Source organism: Strigops habroptila, chromosome 1 (assembly GCF_004027225.2).
Source record: "Strigops habroptila isolate Jane chromosome 1, bStrHab1.2.pri, whole genome shotgun sequence".
Lineage (NCBI taxonomy): Eukaryota > Metazoa > Chordata > Aves > Psittaciformes > Psittacidae > Strigops > Strigops habroptila.
This window is the reverse complement of record NC_044277.2, coordinates 85,928,908-85,953,029: the sequence shown is the minus strand read 5'-3', so window position 1 is coordinate 85,953,029 and position 24,122 is coordinate 85,928,908. Positions and strand designations below refer to the sequence as shown.

Sequence of the window (24,122 nt, the reverse complement as noted above, 5' to 3'; positions counted from 1 at the left end):
ACTCTTTGATGTTGGATGACATTATGGAGTTGGAAAAAGTGGAGCAGATCGCATCAGCTGAGAAACGAGTTAGTTGACTAATCTGGGGAGGGTGAAGGTTGGAGAAGATAAAAATGTCTCAGAATAAAGGGAACTCCTACTGAAAATAAAAGAAGTAGTGATGGAGAAGTGGGTGGTATATGGATGCTATTAAAATTGATTTAATCATGTTGAGTATTAAGACGACTGTCATATGATTAACAAATCATATTTTAATTGTTAGCGTATTAGTGATGATTATTTACTTAGCAAACTTCCTTCTTCCCTTTCCCAGTGGGGAAAGAAACAGATCTGTGATGAGAGCAAGGTTGGGAACAGAAAAGCTAATTGCTACTGATTAAAGTGTGAAGTTGAAGGGTAAATGAAACTTTCCAGTTTTGCGGTGTTTCGGGTGGCATCTCAGTGTCTTGGGACTGCTGATGCGCTCAGCGGATAGCTTGGAGGGTGTCTTTTGCTTGTGGTGAAAGCTAAGGAATAATTTAGTGCAGAGTGTTCAATTTGAAGTCTTTTTCCAGGTTAGTTTACTGGCTCTGAAACAAAGTTGATTTGTGACCTTTTGCATATTTGAAGTTTTGGGCTTGTATTGTGATTGCAGTGTTGCTTGAGCTATCTCACCATGCTGGGGAGATGGCTCTTACAGGTCAGCCGTGACTGAAAGGCATTAGATATGACACAGGGCACACAGATGTGTGCAGTACAGCTTGTCTGGCTGCCTGGCGCTGCTTCGGTGGGTGCAGGCAGATGACGCATCTTCTGTCAGCACCGCGTTCCTGCTGCGGGGAGGGTGATGAGGCCATGTACATACTGGATGCAAGCAGGATAGCATCACCCTGTGCAGTGCAGTGGGGACAGACTAAATTACGCTGAGGTAGTTAATATAGGAGGCAGTGTATCTCTGCCTGTCTGATTGCAAGCAACTTGACACAACCTGTGCCTTAAGTGTCCCATCTTCACGATGGAACTGAAGTTTGCAAACCAGGAGGAAGTGCCGATTTATGTATCAGTGTTTGTACAGTGATGTGTGGCCGTGTGGCACCGGCTCTGCGTGCTTTTTAAGGCTGAAATACCAGACTTAAATAAAAGCACTTCAAAAATTCGTGTGGAAATTTCACAGCTAAGTCATGCATATTGGCAAATGCAGGTTTGAAGAATGTATTTTAGCAACTTTAACCATGTTACACCTCAGAAACCATTAGGGAAGTTTGTGTAGTCCTGTACTGTTTTGCAGGGATGGAAACTGTTTTCATAGGTACGTGAAACTGCTTTCTTACAACGCTACTCTGTCTAATTATATCTTTCTTGGAAGACTGCTAAACACATGTCGTCTGGCTCACGCGCCCTCTTCTCTTTCTCCCCATTCCCTTCCCTCCGCATGTCTCCAGAACCTTTGGCTTTGTGCTAGTAGTCAGAAGTAGTTTCTTTGCTTTATTTTTCAAAGGGTACATTGCCCAGGCAGTCAGTCATGTCTGTAGTTAAAGCAACCTGACAATTTCTGTGTACATGACCTTGTGTTCACTGTTCATGGGTGATTTTCCAGGACTGCAGGTTTCCCTGCCACGTGTCTGCCATGGTGAGAAATGGTTTACTGGTTTCCGAGAATAAAAAGTGCAGAAAATGTTGTTCCGAGTGTGAGGAAAATGAATTGGGTAAGAAGCTGAACAAAACAAATCTTTGCATCTATTGAGTTAGCAAGTTCCAGTGTACTGGAAGGGACCCCAGATTCGTTGGGAATGAGAAGGCGGCAGATGCTGAGCAGAAGGTGATGCTCTGGTACCAACAGCATCTCTTTTGCTACCTGGGTAAATATTCTTGCAAGCTCAGATGGTTATAAACCTCTCAAAATACCAATGTGTACTTGCTCAATAGAAATTTGTTTTAGAAGGATTTATCTTTAAGAGGTCCTAAGCACTCAGGCACTGCTCGCAGATTTTCAGCAAAAGCATTCACTTATGATAAAGCTGGAGAAAGTTAGATATACACATCACTTGGAGGTGTAGTATACAGAGAGGAAGTAGCTTGAAAGTCATGGGTGGAGACATGCCAGTGTAGGTGGTGTTGGCTTCTTAGAGTAGCTGTTCAAAAACAAACAACAAAACCTCTCAATAGCTGGTTTGTTGTTCTTCTAGTGGTTTGGTTTTGTTTGGTTTTTTTTTTAATGACTCTTCTGTTTTCCAGGTAAGTCCAATTGTGTCTGATGAAAATATAAGGAAAGATGTAGTTTGGAGATGTTTGGTTCTGAGTATGGTTGGTCAAAGAAAGAGGAAATCATTCATTTTTATACCTTCTTCTCAAGTCTTACAGGATTATTTGTTTTGTTCTTTTACTTGTCTTAATGTCCCCATTTTGAAATGTGACCTTGTAGATACTTCCACCCAGCTGTTTTTACTGGTGGTCAAAAAATGCCAGGTGTTCTCAAGGACACTTTATTGACACTTGCAATACAGATCAGAGAGTGCTTTGCCTAGCTGTGATCTCAGAGGAGAGGCATCCTTACTGTGAACCTTGAAGGTTAAATAGTTTAAATGCTCTGTTGTTGCCATGGTTAAGAGGGAAATAGACACCTGCAGCAATAAACTCACTGCAAATGTGAGTGTTGCTATTGGGATGGCATATCTCTTCTTCTGCAACCTCTTTAGTGTAGTTTAACTGTGCAGCTATTTTCTATAGAGTTGATCATCACACCACCACTTTCTGGAACCTGTGCTCTTTCTTTAACATTAAAAATGCAGCCAGCGTGTCATATTTGGCTGGTTGTTTAGAAGGGGAGGAGAGGAGCCTTGCCCTGTAGCAGCTGGGTGAAAACTTTGGTGCAGAGGTCTCCTGTAGCTCTAGCTATGAGTACTACTTGGATACTTTAGTACTGGGGAACAGGCATTAGTGGTAGATATATTATGTTAGAAGTACTGACTTTTTTTATTTTCTATTTGTTTGGGGTTTTTTGGTAGCATTTGGTCTGCTGACTTGGAGCTTTTCCTCCAGAAATAAGTACCCAGAGACTGTTTTGCTCTTTGTTACATGCATTGTATGAAAAGCATAACTTTTTTCTTATTTTCTTTTCTTAAAAAAAAAAAAACCAACTTTGTGGTTCGTAGTGGTGTTTTTTTTTTTTTTGTTGTGGGTTTGTTTTTGTTGTGGTTTTTTTCTTCAGTTTGTTTTTTATTTTGGGGTTTTTTTTGGAAACACTAAGAATCTGAATGCATAATTTTTAAACTCTCACTAGATGAGGTATTTATGTAGAAGATGGATTCTAGTGCTGTGCAGGGAAAATTGTCAGGGTTTCGTTATAGAAAAGATGAAGCAGGAAGGAGAGGAACAAAGAAAGATGAGTCCAAACGCACACAGACCTCAGTGACAAATGATAGATTCTTATATTCATTTACTGGTCTTAAAATTGCCATCTAATGTGCAGGGAAGCTTGTGGCTTTGCCCCCGGAGGGGTTTGGGGTGGCTGTGGTAAGCTGTGACATGTGATGTGTAGAGGCTGGGGCTCCCAAAGTGGGACCTTTTCTTTAGGCGTTGAGAGGCTGCATATGATGTGTCAGAGAAAGACGTGCACACAGAGTCCCACACAGATTGCTTCAGGACAGTCTGTGAAGGCCAGCACAGCAGCTGATGCTGCCTGGCTGGGGAAGGACCGAGAGTGCAGCTTTGTGCCTGGCTTAGGGCTTTCCAAGGCAGCCGCATGGGTGACCCTGTGGTCTCCTTGTGCTGAAACCAATGCAGAGAGCAGTTGGAGCAGAACTATGATCCACCTGCAGACTTTTTGGTGAAGGGTCTGCTTGCTTTCAACAGTGGTCTGAGCATCGGTCATTGAAAACAGACTGCAAACCCACAGCGTGGGGAGAGGATGCATGTGTTGAGTTCCCTTCTCAGGGGCTCTTTGTGCTGGGCTTTGGGCAAGAGTTGGACCAGAGCTTCTCTCCTCCTACCTCTTTGCTCTTTTTAGGACAAAAAAGTCTGCCTTGCACTTTTCCATGCTGTCAGGGCGAAGGTAGAACAAACCAAATCCTTGGCAGGCATCTTATGACCTTTTTTCAGTGAGTATTCAGTGTGCTTAGATGCCACAGACAGCATTATGGCCTCTTGAGGACAAGTGCTTTTGAGGCCAGAGCCCTTAACTATGACAGCTTGTGTTTGCAGTAACAAGCACTCAGCAGACTTTACATTTATGACTCTTATAACTTCAGTGAGAATACTGGCTCACTGCATGAGCCCTCTCCAGATTTACCCCCCCTGTAAAGAAATTATAGGATGGTTACTTTTTGGATGCATTGCCCTTTGCCGGATGTCTTCCCAAGCACCTCAGGTTTCAAATAGTCCTCCATCTTGATGTGAAGCATAGTGACTCAGGGCACGGGAGGTGACTCACTGATACCAGTTAAACATTAGGATCACGAAGGTGTGATTCCTTAAGCTTTGACAAAAAATGCTGTCACAACATGGGGAAAAAAAAACCCACTTGCAATATATTGCACATCTGCATAGGTGGCAAATTCTCTACATTGCTGTACTGCTATGAAAAAAAGACAAGCTTTTGTTTTTTAAATGTTCCCTTTCCACCAGCATATTCTATATACGGTTATTTTTGTTTCAGCATAACAATGCAATCTTATTTGTTTAGCAAGTAATTTTATGAGGTCTTTTGCATTAGGAGGATGGATGTAGGACAGAAAGGCAGACAAAACTCAGGGACACAAAGAGAAATCTCAGAGAGCACTGTAAATTTAGCAGCATCCTTCCTTCAGGTTGGATGCTGTTAACTCCCAATAGGGAGACCAGGAGATTCAGCCAGAGCAGTTACAGGATTTAGTGGTCTCTCTGCTTGTACCAGATTAATCTAGTTTTTGTAAGAGGCGATGGAGACTGGACAGTAATCCTCTAGCCAAGACAATCTCCCACTGCAGATTTACTTGGAGTGCCACTTGAACTGTCATCAGCACTGCCCAGCCTAGCATTTTGTTCTGCAGGGACGTGGAAACTTGTCACTCCTTTTTCTCTATGGAGCAAATCTTGAGTGTCGTGTTTGCAGGATGAAACTACTGGCACTTACAGCAGGACCTGCCATGGATCTGGGCATGGTCGTGCTGTGTGAGCACATGTTGAATACACTCTGCCAAGCCCAGGTGTATGTAAGGGGTGAGGCAGCACTGAAGCTGTATAATGGTTCTTGCTTTATTCCTAGCTCTTCAAAGCTGATGCTGCAGTCCTCTGCCTTTGGCTTTTCCATGGGGAAGGGGGAGTACAGGAGTGCAGGTCTCTGGCAAAATTCCTGCACTTTCAGCATGACGAAGCCTTGCTGGTTTGCTCTGATGCTGTGTTAAGATGGGTGGGGATGATACACTAGCTATTAAATATGTATTTTGTCCTATCAATGTCATCTTTACCTGAGGCTGCTTTTGACTGCAGTCTCCATTTTTCTTTTGTGCCCTCTCCTTATTCCTCTGTCTCTGAGAGTTGAATGCCCTGGTGGCACCCACCTAGGCACCAACCACCAAATTTATTTTGGGTAACTGCTTTGAGACCACTCTCTAGCTTGCGGCAGCTGCCAGAGGAGAATCTGGGATAGATACGCTTGAGCTCTTAGCGCTGAGAGAGTGATTTGGGGTCATGACAGATTCTCTGGAAGTTTGTGCTGAAGCAACTGTTGAAATATTTCACCATTTCCCTGTTTATGAGTTCTGAGGGCTTTGGAGAGCAAGAGATTCGGGGAGGGTCAGGGGCTGCCTGCGTGTTTCAGCACCAGTGTTAGGCTGCCCTTGAGAGCTTGGGGAGTCAGCTCGGATTTGTGCTGGCCTGCAGAGCGAGTGCTTAACTGAGGGCAGGAAAGGGCCAGATGCAGGGTTTGCAAGGAAATGCATGTCTTTATTTTCAGAGCAGCTGGGGATTTGGGCAATAGCCTTAAAAACAAACAAACAAATGATGACTCACAGATAAGTTATCGAAAGGAGTGGGTGCATTTTAGGCGCTATTGAAGGACGTGCTGATAGATTGACTTTTCCTCTGCTTTTAAACTCTTACTTTGTGTGCCAGTGTTCCAGAGTGGATTGACATCTGTTGTCCTGGCTAGAAATTTCACAACAACCTTTCATGAGACTTTGGCTCGTCCAACCATGAACCTATGTGTAATCTGGTAGGGCACATTCTCTGCCTGGGGCTTGAGCAAGGGCTGGCTGTCTTTGACTAGCAATAGTAAGCCATAAAAATGAGAACGTACCAGGCTATCTGCTTTTTCTTTTTTTTCCACTTGGATGACATTACCGTTCCTCTGACAGCAATAAAATTAAAAATTAGCAACTTGGAGAGATTGCTTTTAAAAAAGTGTTCTTGTACAGATATGACTATTTTTAATTAACTTAATTTGTTCTCTACTAGCAAAAATGATTTCTCAGATTTAAGCCGCATATACACCTTCAGGATTGTGCAAGTAAACCCAGAGCATTTGAAAGCCTGCCTGGAGCTCAGATGAATTTTGTTTTATTTGTTTCTTGTCTGGGTGGATATTTTTCTTTGCTAACTGAAGATTGGTTCTATAATTGCAAATATTAGGAATCACATTTCCCCCACTTTCTTCTAGAAAGTCAACATCTTTAGAGAGCAATTCTTACTGCTGCACTGAGCTGTTTGCTGCAAATAATTCATAGCTATTTGGAGGAAAAAACACTTGCTCATACTACTGCCTTCAGTATGTACGTTGGAGGACCAGACATATATGTCCCAGCTTCTACAAGTCAGAGCAGCGAGGAAATAAAAAATACATTTAACTAAAACAGAAAGGCTAAGCCTGAAAGCTGGCATGTTTCTTTTGTGTAACACAAAAGTGCTGTACTTCTTGGTGACATGGTATATTGTAGGGAGGACATCTCCTGTGATGTTGAACCAGAGAGCTGAGTCAGAGCTAGCCTTATTTGTGGAAGGGTTGTACGTCATGCAAATGCTTTAAAGTGTAGCACAGCTAATTGAACTCTTTTGAGGGAAGCTTTCTTTTGAACTTGGATCTGACTTTTAAAAATAAATTGCATACTTTTACTTTGCATTTTTGGTCATAAAACTTCAGTTACTGGTGTCAAGAGGGCTGCTACTATTACATTACATGCAAACAGCCATTTATTCTGCGAAGTTTCAATTTGGAATATCTGACTCTCCAAAGTTAGCTGTACTTACTTGTCATGAAATGTGTATGGCTCCCATTACCATCAATATTTGAACACTTCACAAACCACAAACAAACATATCTTCCTACATTTATTCAAGGGTATAATAGTACTATCCACACTTTACACATAAGAGAGATTAAGTTACATGTCTGAGGGCAATGAGGGCATTGGGCTAAAGCCAGGAATGCAGCCTGGTTCTCCTGAGGCTCAGTCTAATGCCTCAGAGGAAAATATCTTGGTGTTTAGAGAAGCCTCACTAGAAACCTTGCTGCTCCTGTCCTTCTCATGGGAATGAGACAGTGCCCTAATGACAAGTTGCCTGGAAAGGTCCATTGTCTCTTTCTTTGGATGGAAAAGGTAATTTCAGTTTCAAGGATAGCTTTAGAGTAGCAGTTCAGCCCCTGTCTGATCTCTGAGCTGTGAAATGTCACTGTGGGGGCTGCTGTCCCAAGGAGCCACGTGGCTGTACCAGGATCTCTAGTTGCCTGGTCCAGGTCCATACCAGGACTTAACCTGATGAGTTGTGCCATTAGTTAGTCTTCCTACCCATCCACCACCTGAGGAATCGGGATGTGTTTCTGAAAACAAAAGTGTCTTCATGCCTTGTCCATGGGAGTCTGAAGCTAATGGCCATCAGGGGTCTGTGTCAAAGCAGCTGCTTTTCCCAATGTTTCCAAGTGGTCCTGAGGAGGTCAATTGGAGAACTTGCTCTTAAATTCTTGGGCTTGCTGCTGGTGGGCTTTGCAGGGCCCAGGTAGTAGGTGTCTGGGGCTGGTATGGTGAGACGCTTCAGCTACACCAGTATTACCAATTTCTGATGGAGATAATGCTCCTTAGTCTAAACTCATGTGTCCTGGAAAGGTGGAGATTTACATGTTGGATATTGTCCTTTTATAATTAAGGGTCTGATAAAACTCAGTGAAGTAAATGAGTCTTTAGTTTGCTTCTTGGGTTGTGGGATTTGACTTGAGGGCGAAAGCTTTCCTCTGCTGTTTCCATGCACTCATGCTAGGGCTGAAATTTGGAAGAAGCTCTACACCAATTTTAGTATGTCTAAACACACCTGAGAAACTAATTTATTTCAGCTTATCTATTCTTGTTCATTTGTTTTTTTCTTCTAGTGGGATCTTGTTTGTGATTCTGCCTGGAAAGTCCACATTGCTAAATTCTCTCTACTGGTAGGATTAATCTTTGGCCACTTAATAACAGGATGTATAGCTGACTGGTAAGTGAAAAATATTTTAATTCAATGTAACTACAAATAACAATATTAAATATTGTTTCGATTTTCTTCTACAGTATGTTCATAAGGAATGTTTGCATAATGATTTTTCAGGTTCTGAAAGAAGCATGATGAATAAACAGCTTAAAACTGTCTGTTAATTGCTTGAACCTGAGTAATTTATATCAAGGTAAATAAACTATTTAATAGTTGGCTTAGTTATTTTCCACTGACACAGTTTATTACAGCTGTAATACCAGTACAGAATTAACTGTTTTCTAATTAGAGAAGTGAAGCCTTTAGTTTAGGGTCTTGGTTTTTAACCAAGAGATAGGGCCAAAAGAAATTGGAAGCAGCATTGATTTGACTGAATACAAGACTAATGTAACATCAACCTTGTGCTTACACAGTACCTTTTGGTGGGTAAAAGGCTGCTTTTTGCAAACCTTTCCATTGTTCCATTTTTAAAGTTCTTGTTAAGCAAACATTTCGATGTAGTGTTAAGGAATTGCTGACCTATGTGCTGTTAATATTGGGGTATTAAATTTGCAAGCAGAGTGCAATTCCTTAAATTGCAGTAGTGAAAACCTTATTGGATACCCCAATTATGCTGAGATTTCAGCTTTTATTTAAAGAAATGGTCTTGTAGTGCAAAAGAAGGGGGGGAAATTAAAGGCATGACTCAAATGATTTCAATGGAAACTTGCAGCATCTGAAACAATAGCTCTGCGTTGTCATCCCAGTCATTTCAGTGGCTTCCAGCACACTTGCCAATGTTGGTGCTTTAAATGGCCCCAAGTTAACTCTTTTGCCATTCATTAAAACAGAAAAGGAAGAAGAGTTCCCTATTAGGGAAATCCTACAAAGCTGCAGCAACTCACCAGTCAGTTGAGAGAGAAAAGGCCCCCTGCAGCCACGCAGTAATTTGGCTCAAGCATTTGTAGCAAAATTGCATCTTAATTCTTGAATAGTCACTAGAAGTTTTTAGACAAGTGAAGAATCATGACTTTTCAGTGAAGTACGGAACATGCACGATGAAATACAGTTGAATTTGATTAAAATACCAAAGTAAAACAGGGCTCTAACAACACGTAGAAAGTATAGTGACGATCTTGCTTGGTTTTCCTAAAAAGGAATCGGTGTGGAGAAAGCAGATTTATTCCCAAGTTAGGAAAATGCTGCTATAATTGACAAAAAAGTTACAAGTAAGTGAACAACTTATTGCCCAAGGCACTGGCTTCAAGAGAGAATTGCAGTAAACAGATAGCTCTCGCCACCACAAGGCGCATCCTGCTCTTCCATCCATTCTGTCCCCAGTGTGTATTTTGTGCTGCCATGTGCGCTTGTTGGACCCCTCTGCAAGCAAGCAAGCTACTTAGCTGAGTTAATGCAGCATAAAATTACCCTGATACAAAAATGTGGAATTGTGGTATTTTTCTCTTTTTGTGGTGGTTTGTGTTTTGGGTTGTTTTTTGGTTTGTTTTGTCTAGTGAGTTCAGGAGAGCTTAGGGAGAATCTGGTTTCCAGCTGTGGTGCAAAGGAGAAAAAGTGTAACTTGTGGTGGGTGAATGGTACATTGACCCCCTTGCCCTTTCATGGGTGACCAGGAAGGACATTGTTTGCTGCCACCAAAGCTGGTCCTCATGCTCCTCTTCAGTCCCCGTCCTTGCCATCTGAAGTAACTGACCCAGTAGGGGTCCTGTACTGAATAGTCTTTTTGTCCTTTAGCAGTAGCATTTGGGGCTGGTAAAAGAAGACCTAAATGGGATTTACTTTGCTATTTAATCACAACTTGAGTTTCCAGTAAGTCAGGGAGTTCTGTGAAGAGACGAATACAAAGGGGATTGTACTGTAAAAAGAGAAGAAGAAAAAAAGGATGTCGGTCCCAAGCAATAGCAGGGGAGATTAAACAGAGTAATGTATAAAAGGGTTACAAACTTTAAAAATCTGTTTTCATTTACCTTATACCACTCTCCAGTTTAGATAATTAGAAGATACTTTGTACCATGAGGGGCTTTGCTTTCCCTTTTTGAAAGAAGGCTTTTAAAGCTGTATGTGGCAAAGGCATAGAGTGTCTTAAGGTCATTTGCTACGTAAACTGAGTGGTCTATGCTCAAAATACAGTAGGTGTGCATGCTGGGATAGCTCTGTGTGAAGAATCTATGGGAAGAACGTCTGTAAACTAGTTTGCCTGTGTGAAGACCAGCTGTGTCTAATGGCTGAATAAGTTACTTGTTCAACAGGCAGAGTGGCACAGGCAATTTTGCCTGCTCTGGACAGAGGCTGTTGAGATCATTGTGGAAGGCTTCCTTCTAGAGCAGTTGGGCTTGGTGGTCATGTAGTATCAAGATAGTAGGTCTCTGCCTGTGCTTTGCACCTGTTCTGGTGGGTTTTGGAGCCTTTGTGCCAATTCAAGTCCCAGGACCGAGAGGAAAAACCTGCAGAGAATGTCATGGAAAGAACGATCTGATTGGCTGCAAGAGCAAAGCTCAGTCTTCTGAGGGTGACAAGGTACATGCGTAGGAGCATGGGAAAATGAGACCTTGTCCTCCAACCATCTACTTTCCTCCTGTGGTGCAACTCTGACAATATTAGGAATATCTTTTTGATGCATCTGCATATCACACTGTGTGGATTGCAGATTCTTCAAAAGCCCGGGGTTGCTTGTATCCCTAGTTATTTACCTGTGCAGGCAGCATTTAGCATTTGATCTAGATAATAGTATACAGTGTAGGCTGAGACTTGGATGGCACAGAAATCTCTCTCCGGAATAGCTTGGACAGCAGCAGATAGCATCCCAGGGCTGTTATACTAGGGAGATTGTGTATGGTTTAATCTCTCACAAGCATTTCCATGTACTATTAGTCAGATAATTCTCTCTACAAATAAAAGGCTCCCTCCCCCCGACCCAAGACACCATCCTGTCAAACCACTGCTGAATCACCAAATATATGGCTGATAGCTACCCTAGAACTTTGAGTTTTGAGCAATGTGCTGCATGCCCTGGGGAGGAAGGAGACTAGTTTTGAGTCTGGGAGGAGGTGCTGGTGATCCTTCTTACCAGAGGGTTTTTTGGCCTCAGCTGGCTTTCACGGGCCCAGGAGGCTTTTGGATTTCCCGATTCTTCGTTAGCAGCAACCATTCCTTTGCATAACTTGTATAATGGTAGAAGAAATTCTACCTAATGTGTCCTAATGTGTCCTAATGATGGATAACCTTGAGTACAGGGGGTGGGAGGAAGGGAAGGAGGGAACTGAAGTATGCGAAGCATGAGGTCTTTTTTTAATCGACATCAGTGAATGCAGGTCAGGCTTGTGATGAGAATTAAGCTCCTAATTCTGAGTGTTTGCATAATGCCTTTCATCTACAAAACACTTCCACAAATACTAATTAGTATGAATTACAGCTTGGTGATTACGAAAATAGGGCTGCAAAAGCCTGCACAGATCACTGATAACACAGAGTTCATAGGGATTTTTTTCTGTATTCAAGGTTTTATGTGAGGTACTTCACCTTCCTACCCAAGCGCTTTGTGTTCCATAAACATAAAATATGAAGCACATACAGCAGTAACTGCCCTGGTATCCAGTATGTTCACAGTGCATTGCATATCACTGAGGCAGTGATGTTTTGTTCCCACCCCTAGCTCAACAGTAGTTCATCTTCTGGTGGCCTGGATTTATATGCTGATTGTGAGCAGTCTGCTTTGACCTTGCATTCTTCAGTTTGCACATTGGTTCTGTTTCAAAACATTGTTCTGTTCTAAAAACATTGAATGGTTAACACTAAGAAGGTAAATCTTTGAGATGCCCAGCTGAAAGATTTGAGATGCTACAGCTGAAAAATGCAAGGAGCCATGACATTGCCTTTTTAGGTGTGACTTTGAAAAAAGTGTGAATGATGCACACATACTGGTGCACTCTGCCAGTTCCCAAAAATGTAAAAAAATATAACAATTATAATCTCCTTTTTTAGCCCTTCACCCCATATTATATTGATTTTGTTCCATTTTATGTAAAGCAAAATCTAAAGTTCTAATTGTAAATGCATATACTTCATAGCTGCTGGTAACAATCTGCTGAAATTATTAAATTGAAACACTTCAGCATGTGAAACTGGACTAAGTTGTGAGATTTAAATGCTCTTTATTGTGCTGACATTCAACCTGATGCCTGGCTTGCAGCTGACAGACTGCTTTGAATGGGTCTGTGAAAGCTGCCTACGAAAAGCAAGTTCATATATTCTTTGTGGAGATGGCATATGGAGCTGACTAAAAGGGATCCTCACTTCCACTGGAAAACTTGTGGGAGTTGACAAGTTGAAAAATTTTGGAAATCTCCACATAATGATCCAATTCTTGCTTAAAAATAGCCATGTGCTCTGGTTCTTCATATCATTCTACTTGCACAGGAAGAGAGGGGAAAGGGGAATTATAAACACTGAGCATATGAGTAAGAGGTGTAAAAATCTCATGTTCCTTTGACATGAGAGTCAAACTCTGCAGCAAGTGCCCCTTACATTCAGTGGCAGTGTAATTCTTCCTGCTCATAGCACTGCACCAACATATGCAACTACAGGTTGCAGCTGCAAAGCCTGCCTGCAGAGAAGGACTGCAAATCCTCACACCCCTGTTGCCTGTAATAATTTTTGGAGTGGTTTCTTCCTTGCATTCTATTCAGGCTCATTTTGCAGGTCTCTGCAGCTGCTGTGGGGATACAAAGTGGAGGGACTTGGAGCTCATGGTTTTCCTGTGAGCCTTACTATTGGCTCTCTAAGACTCTGTGAAGTGGCACAAGCCCTGTTTTATGCTCAGTCCGTGTTTGTTAGGCTTGTCCTCAACAATGAGGTCAAGAAAAGTAATTTTTTGAGCCAGCTCCTCTTGCAGATGAGGCTGAAAAGCCTATGTCTGTTGGGAAGAGGAGTCCTTTGCACTAAGCTCTGTGGCTGTAGACTATAGAGAAATATAGTTAATAGAAATAAACTGTGCCATATAACACCATGCACTCCCCTGTGCTACTACAGAAAGCTCAGAGAACCTGCTTTTAATCTCCAAGAACTTGTTTATGGCCTTACAGTAGTTTCTCAATGTTTTTTTGTTCATCTTTGGTGTTTTGAAAATGACAGTTAAATCAAGCAGTAATACAATATGCTGTCTCTGCTTAATCCTGTTGGAAGTGAACTTGTCAATGCAAAGCTGGCTAAGAAATCTGGGTTTTAGTAAGCAGGAATAAAATGAGAAGAATGGAACAAGCATTAAAACCAGGATGGCAATATTTGGAAGGGATTGCATGACTTGTCCTCCTCTTTGCCAATTGTAATGATCTAGCACTATGTCCATGCTGGCTTTTAACACTGTTTCTCCATACTTACTTTTAGGGTTGGTCGACGGCCTGTACTGCTCTTCTCTGTCATATTCATTTTGATATTTGGACTGACTGTGGCACTCTCAGTGAACGTGACCATGTTCAGCACACTCAGGTTTTTTGAGGGGTTTTGCCTGGCTGGAATAGTCCTCTCTCTGTACGCACTGCGTGAGTATGCCTTTATTACCCATATAAATGTGTCTTTATTGATAATGTGGTTTGCTGTTCTCTGGCTTCCTGCTTTTGTCCAAACAGATCAAACCAGAATCATATGTACTGAAAAAGCTTTCACTTGAGTTTTGGTAAGGAAATTGCAGCTGTCTCTTTAGGTTGCTACAGAGCAGACTGTGAAGCTGTTTGAGAGCTCATTTTTAAAGTTATAAGGTTTTTTGGCTTTGCTTGTTGTTATTTAAACCTAGGAGTCATCTGTGTCGCAGCCATAATGTGTAATGGGAGTGGGCTTCACCTTGCAGTATTGAACTCAGTAGGAGACTGCCCACTTTCACTGTCTCTAGCAGTACGTAGTTTTTCAGAAATTCCTCTGTTACTTGCAGCAAGAGAGCCCATGTCCCTGCCTCAGGATTGTAAAGGACAGCAAAAATATGTGAGAAGATACCAAGATTTGTTGTTGTTTGGTTTCGTCTGTTTCACTGGGGGTAAAATAACTGAGAGAAACTTGTGAGAAAGCTTGGAAGAAATGTCTACATGCTTGTGTCTGGGGTGACTGGTAAACCTGTATCCAGAACATTTGAAAACCCCTTTTGGAGGCCTTGTCTTTGGAGAGTACATGCATGATGCTACCAGCCTAGTCTGTGTCCCTTGGATATGCTCCAGAGAGCTTTGTCTGCTTCTGCTTCCTTGGCTGTTTGTAATTAACAGGTAGTACCGTGTCAGCTAAGGAAAACACAGAATTTCTTCTTCTGGAAAAGTCCTGAAAGTTGCTGTACAGATTTTTATATTTTTTATTTATTTCCTATCATAGATGGTATTTAAGCCATCAAGATTTAGCACAGTATCCTTACTCTGCATGCAGTGTTAAGTAGTATTAAGTTCCACAGGTTTTGTTTGGTTTTGGTCTGCACCAAGGGGAAAGAAGCTTGACTAGAGTATACAAGAGTTTGTTCTGTATTACACTTCTTTGTTATAGCTGATAATGGTATCCAAGATACATATTTTTTTTCATCTTTTGCCTTTGGTTGCGTAATCTCTAGTGACAATTTTCCACCAAAAAAACCAAAATTGTCACTGAAGACATTACACTTTTATTGCAAAATGTTTTAACCTGTGTAGTTCCCTTGGGAGAAGGCTTCAGCCATTACCAATATGACATTGAGCTGGAAAGTAGGCTTGTTGGGATTTTTCACAGCCTGATGCAGCATGTTAGTTTTCCTTTGTGGTTTTGGTTTGGTTTTGAGTTTGTTTGGTTTTGGTTGTTTGGGATTTTTTTAACTTTGAGGAGTCATTGCAAATAAAGATTTTCATGGGGAAATGCCATCTATGTAAAAGTTCTTCCTCTCAATTTAGATTGACCATGTTTCCCTTTCTGCTGGAGCCCATAGCATGCTGTTGCACTCGTTTGTGGAGTCAGCTTTCTGTTTAGCCCCTCTTCCCTTTCTCTTAATGGCCTTGATTTCTTCCACTGGAGATTTGTTGCCCCTGAATTCCCAGCTGGCTTCTCTGAGCAGAACAATAGAAAGTGGGAAGTTCGATCTGCTAGACAGTCATTAGTTTTCAAAGCCTCTGTACAGAAGCAAACTTTATAGGCTTGCATAGCTTGCAAAGGTAATTAGCCTGCCACAGGGATCCTTTTACACCGTGTTGAGCTTGTTAGTTGTGCTTGGATTTATGGCCTGCCGAAGGGAAATTGTAAATAACAGTCTTGGATGCTTTGGGAGTGGGAAGAACGCTGAAGTGCGCTCTTTAAGCACAGAGCTGCCAAGGTTGAGTTGCCCTCACCATTAAAACCACACTCTTCTTGGTAACCTAATGCTGTTTTCCTATCTGTCTACCCTAAGGTGCAGAGTGAGCCTGGGGACGAGCCTTGTTTTTCTTCTGTGGAGGGACAGCACTGAACCCAAGATGCTTGTGCTCCTCAGCAGACTTTCTTCAGTGTTGTAGTGAGCTAGTTTCTTGTCGCTTCCAAGTACAGCCTCTTGCCTGAAGCTGCTTAGGACTTGTCTGAAATTTCTAGTGAACTGGCAGGAAGAAAGGCTTTACACAGGTGATGGTGCTTACTGCAAATGATGGAAGCAGAGGAGAAATGAACCTGGAGCTTTCTCCTCCCAGGTGCTGTGGGACTTTGCATCATCTAGGAGGATGAAAGCCAGGTAATTCTTCTCCTTTGAACATGCACGCACAGCTTTGAAAGGCTTTTGTTTCCTGATGATATGGAGTGGGGGAGTTTCTACTGTCTTCCAGAAGCATTTTCCTGCTTGGTACCAACCTTCAGTGAGTTGCTGTGCTCCTGAGCAGCTGGCACACATCTTGTGTGGTGAGGCACCAGCAAGGTCCTTGGGAAGCTCTCCCTAGGAGAGCAAAGTGCTCCTGATGTGCCATGCTCAGCAGTCATCTGATGCACAGAGCTGGAGCCTCCTGTTGTGATATGCTGGTTAGGTCCCCTACTATGTTTGCTGAGATTTCTGTGGAAATTGGGCCGCCCCTTTTTAGAGGGGGGTGCTGGGATTGGAGATGAAATCTCCTGGAAAGAGGAATGGTGAAGAGGCACTAAGGACTACTCTGGCTGCAGTGGTTGGGAAGGGATGTACAGCCTGCCCAGCAGTTAAATGGAGGAAAGAGTGCAGAGTGAGGGGCTGGAGAAGGACAGGTTGTTTTAAAGAAAGCAGGGAAAAAGCTGGGAAAAGCTATTTTTTCTGAGGGTGCCTTTTGTTCCGGTATTTGTTGCTGCATGTACATCCAGGGAGGAAGAATGGGCACCCTCCGCCTGCTGGCACAGCACGGTTGAATGCACAGCACTGTAGCCTGCTGCCTAGCTGAAGAGGAGGAGGTTTGAGTCTACCCGTTGGGGTGGAAAGCCCTAAGCTGGTCTTGTGAGGGGTTTCCTTCGGGCAGGCTGAGAAGGAGAGGAAGAGATGTGGAGGCCCTGAGGAAGGTCACGTATGCCTGAGTAATGCATCAGCTGGTGTCTGTAGAGCAGGAGAGGAGTGCCACCCTTACTGCAAATAGCTCTGCTTGCTGGTTGCAACTCATGTGGGACAAAGTACATGTGGTAAATGTGGAAGTCATGGGAGAAAGCAAATCTTATTATCTCAAGGGTGGGGAGGGTATTGCTTCTGGGTCACTTTAGTATTGCTGGGGTATGACCATGACCACAGGGCAGCCTTTTCCTGTGTGCTTGTGCAGAAGGCCAGATGCTGCAGCTGACTCAGCACGGGTCCCTTCCTTAGGGCCTGTTTTCATGACCTGCAATGAGCTGATGCAAGAGCTCTCATGGCTGAGGACAGGAGTTCCCCCTTCCTTTTCCTCCCTCTCCAATCATGTGGCCCTGCACCAGCCAGGGCCAGTTAAATGAATGAAGGGAAGAAAGGTTCCCTTCCAGCTGATCACTTCCTATGCTGTATCTGACTCCTCCCTGATATCCCTGCTTTTGTCACTATCTGGAGTCAAAGCTAGTTTGATGGTATTAATTAAACTGTTTGAGGAGGAGGAGAGGAGGGGGAGAGTTGTATTCCTCTGGCAAATGCTTTGGGCAGGTTTAATGAACTGCTGGTTAAAGTGCTGTGCGCCATCACTAATGACTGTACCTGAGCTCAGACAGCACAAGCCATGGCGCGAGTTTGCACACAATTGAAGGCTGTTCAGCAGTTTCATGGATGACTGAACTACAGATTAGGCTGCAAAATTATAAAGTCTAGACTTGAATAAACCAGTAAATAGGCTCTGGAAATAGCTTTGCTGAAAGGGAGACAACATTTTCCCAGGTTGGAGCGAGGAAGCAGGTGTTCCCCCTGATGCATAGTAGCAGGATGAGTAGGCACATTGTTTCACTGGTAGGAGGAAAGAAGGTAGAAACGCTGTTGAAAAATCATGAGTTGTGTTTCAAAAACCTGGAGAAGCTTGGCAAAAGCTTCCAGACTGGTTAAGATGTCCAGCTGTGATGTATCTTTCTCATTTATACCTAGGTCAGTCTAACCTGTTCCTCCTCTAAATTACACAGGCACTGATCTGAGAGAGGCTAAATGTGGCTTCTTAAGATTATTTTTTAACATGTATCCTGGAAAGCTAGAGCGGCGTGCTAGAAAGCTTGCTCCAGACTGAGAAATGAACAAGTGCCAAAACAGAGCATGGAAGCATCTGGGTGTTGGGCTCTAGTGATGTCAGATTTGTAAAATAATTTTACTTCCATTCAGGTGTCAATATAAAGGGTGAGATTTATCTTTTTTTTTTTTCCTCTTGTTTTCCCTTTTTCTCTCCCTCCTGGAAATGTGTGGAGTCTGAGATCCTAGAGCATCCCAAATTTATAATTCCCACCGCTCTTGGAGTTTGAATGGTCTAAACAATATCAGTGCTTGATTTTATTCTGTTTTCCTCTCCTGACTCTTCAGTAGCAAGCATTGCCTTGGCTAGGCAAGGCAGGTAAACCACCAGAAACTGCAGGCTCTGAAGTTATTCTGTGTAATCTGAACCAGCTCAATAAATAACGCTGCAAAGCATTCCCAAATTGATGGATGTGGAAAACATCTGACTCCTTTCCAGTGCATTGACATGTGGGTTAGCTCTGCAGTAACATGCAGTTCTCTCCACTGACAGGCCTGTGATAAGATCAAGGTTGTTAAGCCACCTACCTTCTGTTTATGTAACCAACCTTTCCTTACTCTGAGTCACTTGACGCAGCTCTAGTAAGAGTGATCACAGAGGGATCCACTGAACGTTTTTCTGGATCACCCTAAGTTAACCATTAATTGTTAAATGATGCAGAAACGCTTTGGTTTAAAGAGCAGTCACAGGCTGCTCTAACTTTGAGGTGGGATGTGAGTTTTTAGAAACAGGACCTCTGCATTTTGAATAGCTTGGTGCAAGAACTGTTTAAAAAAGAAAAAAGAAATACTATGCAGTGGGAGCATTCCAGCTGCTGAAAAAAAAAGGACTGTGCATGCCTTTTATCAAATGCCTGGGGGCTCAATTTATGCAAGAGTGGAACAGGCTAGTGGAATTACAGTACTTTCCTTTAAGTATAAATCTTCCTTGCTCTACATTGTTTCCTTCAGTACAATCAAATTATGTCTCCTCTTCTAATCTGTTGGCCTCTTCAGTGTTTCCTCTGAATTTCCTTCCCTTTTCTGATGGTCAGAATGGGTGTGGGCTCTTCTATGGAGACTCTGTCTACCATTAAGGCATGGGCTGTCACCCTTATTTTAACCCCCTCCAAAACTGTATTCTGGAGCAGAGGTGCCCTTGAAGAATTGCTTACATATTATCCTGAATATTATCCTGAAGATTGGAAATACTCTATCATTTGAGGCAGCCAGTTTGACATTAATTTATAAAAATTCTTGAAGTATGGCAAAGGTGAATAAAAGAAGGATCTGTCTAAAGCTCCCTGGGAGGTTAGATGTTTGGTTAATGTAGAAATTGCAGCAGGATCTAATTTTAATCAGTTTTTCCATTTCAGTTGCTGAAAATCTTGTGTGTTGTCAGTGTGACAAAAAGCCCAAGAAATTAATTTTATTTGAGGTACTTTTGTACGACTGGTCAATTGGGAATGTAATTAAGATGCAACACTGCAGTTGTTAGACTTGTGATGATGACAATCAGCTGAGATTAGAGTACACTTACAATTTCCCCAGCTCAAAACACAGCTTGCTGATTGCTGAGAGTAAGCCTCAGTAGTTCTGCCAAGGAGTCCTCCTGGCAAGGAGGAGAGCGCTCCACCGCAGTGGTCAGGTCTGTTCCTTCCCTGTCCAGTCTGCTCCAGTCTCTACTCCAGCAAATTAAAGCCTACCTGCTTTGCCCTGCCCAGTGCATGAGCTCCAGCCACTCTGCTGGCATTGGCTGGGAAATGGTTATGTATTTCACAGTTGCAAGGGGTTGATAGTGCAGCAATATTGTACCACTGGTGTATATCTGATACTGTTGTGGGGTTTTGGTAAATCACATACTTCCATGATCTGAGAGGTATGTTGTGGGTTTTTTTAACTCTGAGAAATGCAAGTGGTTCAAAGACAGGGATGTGAAAGCTGTCAGTTGTGAATATTGTCTTTTTAAAAAATGTTTTATTTTTTCCTAGCAGGAACCTGAATTTGTTGCAGACAGTGTCAGGGAGAAGTTATACACATAGAGCCTATTCTGCTAACTGTTGTTTTACTGAGTTTTAGCTATCCTGTTCCTTGTCTCTGTCCTTGGCAGAACTTGAAAACTAGATGGGCTAGCGTTGGAAATGAGATGGGCAGCAACAAGCTCAAGAGCTGCCCATAAGTTAGCATACAGAGTTGGGCATTTCTTTTTCCCCCATCTGCTGCTTCTAGTGAGGCTCAGGCATATGCACATTTCTCTTGTGTGCATGCATTAACTTTCTGCTTCAAAAGGAAGTGTGCATAGATTCATCAATCACCTACGAATGAATAGTGCTTTACTTCCCTTTCCTGCCTGTCCCTACAGGTTAGCTCATCAGGAAAATGCAAGCCAAATTATTGTGGCAGCAGGATGTACGTAGAGGAAAAATCACATGTATGACGAAGGTGGATTTAGAAGTTATCTGTAGTGACTTGGATATTTGAGTCCAGCAAAAAATGTCAGCACACAAATTCACATAAATATTTATGTGCCTTTCCAAAGGAACCATAATTTAACAAGGCTAGCCAAATTTCCATCCCCAGTCATGCAGACATGGCTCCTATTCTCTCACTTACAAATAACATAACCACATGGGATTTTTACTAGTTCAAGTTAATTAAATTTCACTCAAAGCATGAAATTTGCAGGCAGCGTCCATTGCAGTATTTCTACAAATGCATATTATTTAGTCAGAAACAATGAAATGTTCACTTTTGGTGTAATTCTTCATTTTGTTTCTCGCCAGTCTACAGAATTTAATCATACATTCTGTACCAGCGCTCATAGCACTCATTTTTCTTTTTTAAATAAATGTGCTTGATGTTGCATTGTGGATGAATTTGTAAGTCATATGCTGCAATTACTGATGGACCTTAAAGCATGAGCTATGTTTTTGTCTTTTGAGAACATCTGGTCCCTTCTTAAATGAATTGTACATACACTCATGTACTTTTTAGAGATAAGTTGAGGCGTAAGTGCTTGTTAGTATCTTGAAAACTTGTTTGCTCACATTCTTTGAATTCTGGTTATAGTATGAATTGTGAGAGCAGAAATCAGTTTACTGAAGTCTCATGAATGGTGTGCAAATCTTTGCAAGCACTACTCCAGTTTAGCATGTATGAGCTGTATGTCTGCTTTAGTCATACATTCAGTAAGGAATCTTTCAATTGTAGATAATCTTGCGTTTGTGCTTGGTAATAAAACAGGTAGTGTCTTAGAGGGAAAGGACATTTGAAGAAGGCTCTATGAATTGGTAATGTGGCTGTCCCCTAGTGAACTGTGGGAGGGAGCATGGTCTGGTATTTGCATCAGAAGTTCTGGATCCATGTCTCTGTGCCTCTCTGAGTGATTTCCCTTGCTCCTGGATGCCCCAGCACCTCTCTGTAATTGTCTTGCATTTGGAGGAATTCAGGGTAGACTAACCATTCTTGTGGCTTCTCCTTCCAGCTTTCTGTCTTGTTCCTGTAGCAGAGATTACCCTCTTGTAGAGCAAACTATTAGCTCATACATTGATGCCTCAGTCCTCTCCCATGCAGTCAAGCATTTAAGTGCAAAGACATCTCTTTTGGTGGCTTACCTCACATATTCAATGTATTAGGTTAAGGACATGCATTTCATTCTGCTGCTGTTTATTTTCCGAGGAGAATAATCTCTGGCAGGAGCAGTAAAGGAGTGCAATGTTTGCGCATGCCTGGGCCAGCCGAGGACATAAGAAGTGCTTCGGTGCAGTGGAAGAGAGCAAGTTCTGCTGGAACTGTGCACTGTAATTAATCATTCTGTTGAAAATGCAGACTAGAAGACCTCTGTGCCCCAGTACTAAGGCATAGGTGGGTTACTTTATGGACCATCTGCTATCCAAACACTTGAAACTAGCTTCCTGGAGAAATGAGGAGGGCATTTTCTCCATGAAGTGTTCAGTTCAATAGATATTTAAGCACATGAGCCAGGGATTGTTGCCTAAAATAAATAAATGAATGAATCCCTAGAGTTTTCTGCTTGATGTGAAACTGCTGTCCAGAAGGAATAAAGTGTTGCTGTGTCAGCTCTTCAGGGGCCTTCTCCAGTCTCAGTGCTGCTTCCACCCTGATTTCAGTCCTGTACTGGTAGGCAGTGTAGCAGTCTCTTGTATGTAGAGCACTCAGTTTACAGCTTTATAAGAGAAGTTAGAAGAAAGAAAAGTAAGAAAAAACACACAGAAAGCAGAATCAATAATGTGGTGAGGCAGAAAGCAATGTAATGGAAGAAATGGGTTTTGTTGTGGGTTGTGGTTTTTTTTTTTTTTATTATAGCAAACAAAAATGGATTGAAGTCAGCGAGGAAAAACAAGGGCAACTTAAAAGGGTTGTATAATGGTAGAAGTAGCTTACGTGGTGAAATTGCAACTAGCATTACTAAAAACGAAATCCCATTTTAGTTTGTTTCATTTGTAGGTTTGACTTTGAAATGTGGGGTTTTGCCTAGAACTTGGCTGACTTGTTTTTCAAGGCACAAAACCAAATCTGTGTTTCTAGGAAGCTTGAGGAAAATTAATTAAAGAGCTTTTGAATTATAGATCCATTAAAAATGACTCTGCTTTGAAAGTTAAGTAAATAAACAAAGCTGTTGGTGTTAGTCATCTATTGGAAAAAATAGCTTCTCTTGTATCTGTACAGTAGAGAAACTGCTTTCCATTGCTTTGGAATTTGGGCAGGAGAAGCTTGGATTATATCAACCTTGACTCTACCCATATGAGACTTTTCAGATGTCATGTGTGAGTTTAGAGTTGTGAATCAGCCTGAAGTGTTGTCTTATTCTGCTTATTTTTTACGTTAATGTCTGTGACAAGTCTGGAAGAAAATATGCAAAGTTCAGTCTGTGTCTTGTAAACTTTTAACCTGATGGATTTGGCTTTTCAGGAGACAAACTTCACCCTTTTTGACTGAGTGTTGTATTTCACTAAAATAAGTATTCATGCAGGCACCTTTCCTCCCTTCCTGACCTTTTCCTTAATGGTGATCTTTGGCTGAGGGTAGGTGCTTTGTGTGGGTCTCGGGTCAGTAATGTGTGGCAAAGCAGAAAAGAAGAATAGCCAGTGCATGACCTAAAGAAGGAGAATAGAGAAAGTAGAATATACCACAGCTGCTGCTTCTCTCTTGCTGTTGATAAGAGAGAATGTGACAGATACTTTTCTAAAATAAGAAATCTGCTCCAATCCAATGAGGAATAATAGCAGCAATTAAAAATTTCAGATCCTAGTATATTTTGGAAACAAAACCACAGCCAGATGAAGCCGGCAGTGTGTTGTGCTAGCTTGTGTGGCTCTTGAGTAGCACTGCTGCCTCAGTGCTGTGATTTGCTGGGACCCTTGCTGGGAGTTTTCAGTGCCTGGTGGGACTTGCACTGGAGATAGTAGTGCTTTTTCCTGCCAGGACAGCTTTGCATGTGACTTCTGATTAGGAAACATTTATTTACCCCTAGTCTCTGTCTCTCCTTCAGGCCACTGACACATGTCCTGCTTGCCCAGTGCCACTCAGCTGCAAGCCAACAACGGCCGTGTAGCTCTGCTTACAGCAGCGCAGTAAGGTTGAAATACCTCACAGATCTGGACTTCTTGGAGAAATAGTCCACCTGCCTATCCATGTGCAAGAGGACCTTTCTGCCCTGATTGCTGGGGGCAGTTAAAATCTCGACATGACAGTGCAGGAACTGGCTGAAGCTTAGGTCAACAAATTCCTTTGGTGAAAAGAGAATAGGCTATTACAAGTCACCATGAAGCTTGGCTTTAATCAGTGTGGGTCGTTCTTGAACATGGGATTTAAAACTTCTTTCTTGCAGGCATTTTAGAGGCTAGAAAGTGTTTAATTGTATCTTGGCAGAGACAGCAAGTCTAATATGTTTAGAAACGTATGTCTTGGACAGGTTGACATTTCCTTTCAGATAGCTTCCTTTGAAGTAGTAGCAGATGGAAGTCCTTCCACTACTTTGAGACACTGACTAACTTGTGTTGGAGAAGAGTGGATAAACTGGCAGTAGAGGAATGGATTCTTAAAAATAATTTATAGAGATCTGTATGCC

General features: G+C 42.2%; 1 protein-coding gene across 1 annotated transcript in view; it reads left to right on the top strand.

Moving 5' to 3' along the window:
* SLC22A23 (solute carrier family 22 member 23) overlaps window positions 1-24,122 on the top strand; it is a 111,030-nt gene that overhangs the window by 10,276 nt on the left and 76,632 nt on the right. The window contains 2 exon segments of the mRNA XM_030502868.2: window positions 8,315-8,418; window positions 13,792-13,946. Of these exon segments, the coding sequence (XP_030358728.1) occupies window positions 8,315-8,418; window positions 13,792-13,946 (259 nt within the window).